This window comes from Elephantulus edwardii, unplaced genomic scaffold (assembly GCF_000299155.1).
Source record: "Elephantulus edwardii isolate Elephantulus edwardi_28Jun2011 unplaced genomic scaffold, EleEdw1.0 scaffold00237, whole genome shotgun sequence".
Lineage (NCBI taxonomy): Eukaryota > Metazoa > Chordata > Mammalia > Macroscelidea > Macroscelididae > Elephantulus > Elephantulus edwardii.
Window position 1 is genome coordinate 3629490 of NW_006399987.1, and position 4369 is coordinate 3633858.

Consider the following 4369-nt stretch of genomic DNA (forward strand, 5'->3'; position numbering starts at 1 on the left):
CCCCTCCCCGGCTCCCAGGCCTCACCGCATCCATCAGCGTCAGCTGCTCAGCGACCTCGTCCACGCTGAAGTCCAGGATCTCAGGACCCTCCAGTGCAAGTCCTTCCTCCTCTTCCACGCAGTCCTCCGGGGAGTCTGAGCCTGAGGTCTGGGCACCTCCTCCAGGAAGGCCTTATGGGAGCATGGGGGAGGAAGCGGATAAAAAACTCAGGACTCCTAGTGGCACAACTGTTCAGCGCTTGGCTGCCAATCTAGTGTCTGCTTTTGGGAATTGTGCAGAGGTTCTGCGGGAGAAAGATCTGGAAATAGGCCCCCCTAAAGATGACAGCTAAGAAAAGTATAGAACCGTCGTCCTCTGTCACATGGGGTCGCAATGACGCCAAAGCGACTCCAGGCACTTCCAACAAGAACAAAAACTCTCAAGTTGGAATCTCAAGACTTAATAGCAATATTCCCTTTATTAAGCATTGAGGGTGGATTAACTAGTCTAACTCAGCAAGCAGAGTGTTGGTGGTGTTAGATGCCATCAAGGCGAGTACAACTCATAGCGACCCTATGAACAAAAGATCTGAACCCTGCTCTATCCTGTGCCGTCCTCACACTTTCTAACACACAAGAACCCATTGTGGCAGTCACTGTGTCAATCTCCCTTGGTTGAGGGTCTCCCTCTCCTTTGCTGACCCTCCACCCTTCCCGGATGTCCGTCTCCAACGAATAGCCCCCCTCCTAGCAACATGTCCAAAGCATGTGAGGCAAAGCCTCCTCACTTTTGCCTCCAAAGAGCACTCCAGCTGCACCATCTCCAAGACATAACTGTCCTTTTGATTGTCCATGGGAATGAAGATATGACTCAATTTCATCTGAATTTCAAGATCATCTTAGGAATAGGTTTGAGGCATTGAACATCAATGATCAAAGACCAGATGAGTTGTGGGATGATATCAACCATGAAGAAAGCAAAAAAAAGGTCATCATTACCCAGCAGGGTGCAGATCACACCTTCAGAAACAACAGGACAGATCTGAAGCTCCCAGGTGATGCAGGTTCAGAGACTAGAGTAGAAAATGGAGTTTTATGATTTTGAGCTTGTTTTAGGAGAAGTTTGGGAGAGCTGGTACAACTTCGTGCCTAAGGGAAGACTCATCAGATGACCCGAGTTCAAACCATGGCTTGTTCACTCAGCTCGCCGTGTAAACTGAAGCAAATCTTTTCATCTTAACGAAACTTTGATTCTTCAAACTTTTTTTTCCCAAATTACATGACATGAGACATATCAAATGGTTATAAAACTAATAATTCTAAGACCCATGTTTATTGTGGCTTTGTTCACAATAGCAAGGAGTTGAAAACAACCTAAGCGCCCATGAACAAACGAATGAATAGAGAAGCTCTGGTATATTCACATAATGGAATACTACGCTGCATTGAAAAACAAGGAACTCACGAAATATTACACAAAATGGGTAACCCTGGAGGACATTATGCTGAGTGAAATATTTTAGTCACAAAAGGATAAATACTGTATAGTGCCACTGTTGTAGAATGGGACTGACAACAGGTTTGGGGTAGATGAGGGAGAGAACTGTTTAAAAGGGATATGTGATTAGGTATTATTGTCATGACAGGAATCCAGAATGAAGGCTGCATAGTGGAGTCGACATGGGGGGAGGGATTGTAGAACAATGAAAGAATTTTTTTTTTACTTTTCAAAGAGTGTACTGGGGGGAGGGGTGGGCAGGGAGAAAAGTGCAACAATGAATAAATGGAAATAAAACAACAAATCTAATTCTAGAGGAACTCTGGTGGCATCATTCCTAGGAGGCAGTGCTGTTAATCCAAAAGTGGCATCTCTCTGGTGCTTTGTCCAAAGTGGTGGATAAATGCCATGTTACCCTGGTGGTTCCGAGGGTGACACGCCGAGGGGGCATTAGGGAAGTTTCTAGATTTGGGTTTGATTGTCCCAAGATGAGGGGTGGGATGCTGAAGACTCTGCGTAGTGAGGACTGCGCCTGCACCAGTGAGCTCTGGTGGCCTTGTGGTAAGAAAGAAGCTGGGTTTCAATATCAAAGGCACACAGTTCAAATCCTGCATTGTTCCTGGGAGCAGGATGGGCAATCACCTCCTGCGTCAATCTCCTCTTGTGTAATTTACCACCTCTGAAAACCCACTGGAGGGTCAGTGATGGGTCGGTCTTGATTTAATGGTACAAAGCAACATTGCCTGTCACTGGCCTCAAATGTCTCTCCAGACATTCATGTCGTTATACAGCCAATCTATGGTCATCTGAACTTACACACCGACTTCCTTGCTCAGAGACAAATACAAACCCTGAAAGTATGGACTTTGTCTCTCATTTGAATTTTCCAGTGTTACTCACATTTTGGGAAACAATGTCACCGTCGGCTTTGCTGCCGTGTCAGAATCCTCTCCACGTGTCTTCATCTTCCTCACGTCTTCATTCGTTTGTGGGAGTCAGTCACTGAGATGCTGTTAGGACTCTGTTATGTCTCCTGGTGAGGCAAGCCCAAGCGCCAGCAGACACAGAAGCATCGTTTCCTTCCGCGTGAATGCCTTGCATCTTCTTTCTTCTTCCCACTACAGCTCTAGCAGCCTGCTGTTCTCTATTTTTTAAGTGATCTGGCTTTCATCTCAGATTGGATTGAAGCTCAACACCAAGAAAACAAAGATTCTCACCACTGGGCCGATTGGCAACATCATGATAGATGGTGAAGAGATTGAGATTGTTAACAGCTTCAATTTGCTTGGCTCCACAATCAACACTTTCGGCACCAACAGCCAGGAAATTAAAAGACAAATTGCATTGGGAAAGTCTGCTGTCAGGGATCTCTCCAAAGTACTGAACAGCAACTATGTCAGTCTAGAGACTAAGGTGCACCTGATGCAGGCCATGGTCTTTGCAATTGCTTGCTTGCTATCCATCAAAGAATTGAACAATGACTAGGGATGATAGAAGGAGAGTTGATGCCTTTGAGCTGTGGTGCTGGAGAAGAGTATTGAATATACCATGAACTGCTAGGAGAACAAATAAGTTCATCCTGGAGAGGGTGAAGCCGGGATGCTCCCTGGAGGCAAGGATTCTGAAGCTCGGTCTAACATACTTTGGACATGCTGCAGGTCAGGACCAGTCCTTGGAGAGGCATGTCATAATTGGGAAGGTGGAGGGATAGCGCAGGAGAGGAAGACCCTCGATGACATGGATTGATTCAGTCACTGGGGAAATGGGAGTAGGTGTGTCAGAGAATAAGACTAGCAAATGATAGGCTGTTGTACATAGGGGCGTTATGAGTTGCAGGCAACTCTGTGGCACATAACAACAACAACCACCACCCCACGCACTGCCATCGAGTCTGGGTCCTAGCGAGCCCCCCCCCCCATCAAGTTGCTGAGACTTTAAATCTTAATGAGAGGAGGCTGCCCACCTTTCTCCCAAGGTGAATTCGAACTGCCTTCTTTTGAACAAGGCCACATGTACATTTCACCAGAGGTCCTTTAAGATAGTTGTTGTTATTGGCGGGGAGAGGGAAGTAGGGAAGAAAATGTGCAACAGTGAATGAATGAATGAATGAATGAATGATCCAACTTTTGTGTAAACTTTTGTTAAACTCACAATAAAATAAGAAAAGGAAAAAAAGGTGGTTGTTGTGTGCCTTTGGGTGGACTACAATTCATAGCAACCCCATGAATGATGCCCATGAATGATGGCTATGAACCCTGCCTTATCCTGAGCCAACCTATTTCTGACACACCTGATACCATTGCCACAGTCACTATGTCAGTCCATCTCATTGACGGTCTTCCTCTCCTGTGCTCTCCCTCTACTCTTCCAAGCAGAGTGTCCTTCATCAAGGACTAGTCAGTCCCTCCTGGCAACATGCCAAAAGTATGAGAGAGAGAAAGTGTTTCACAATCCTTGCCTCCAAGAAGCAAAGTGGTTTCATTAGTTTATGAAATATCAATCCATCAATCATTGCTGTGGGGTCATAACCAACTCATAGCTGACCCTCCAGTGGGGTTTTTGATGCTGTCAATCACACGGGAGGAGACTGACCATCTTTCTCCAGCAGAGTGGTCAGTGGATTCGAACTGCCAGAGAGGGTGCCAATTTGGGGTTAGCAGTAACTTTCTACCCACTAGACCAGAGCTGCCTTTACAAAATATAGATTATGGGGGTGAAGTGCTCCCACAGGAGAAAATGGGTAGTCTCCTGCATGATTTCTAGCCTCTGAAGGCATACTGGAGTGTTGACTACGGGTCAGTTCTGACTCCGTGGCAATGACGTGGGTTGGGGTTTTTTGTAATGAGTTTTGAGTTTTTAAAAGCTTGACTACCTACAATCAGGAGAAGATAA

General features: G+C 45.9%; 1 protein-coding gene across 1 annotated transcript in view; it reads right to left on the reverse strand.

Moving 5' to 3' along the window:
- Positions 1 to 4369, reverse strand: part of RGL3 (ral guanine nucleotide dissociation stimulator-like 3) — a 22520-nt gene that overhangs the window by 11179 nt on the left and 6972 nt on the right. The window contains exon 7 of the mRNA XM_006898855.1: positions 26 to 156. Coding sequence (XP_006898917.1) covers positions 26 to 156 — 131 coding nt within the window. The remainder of the gene's footprint in view (positions 1 to 25; positions 157 to 4369) is intronic.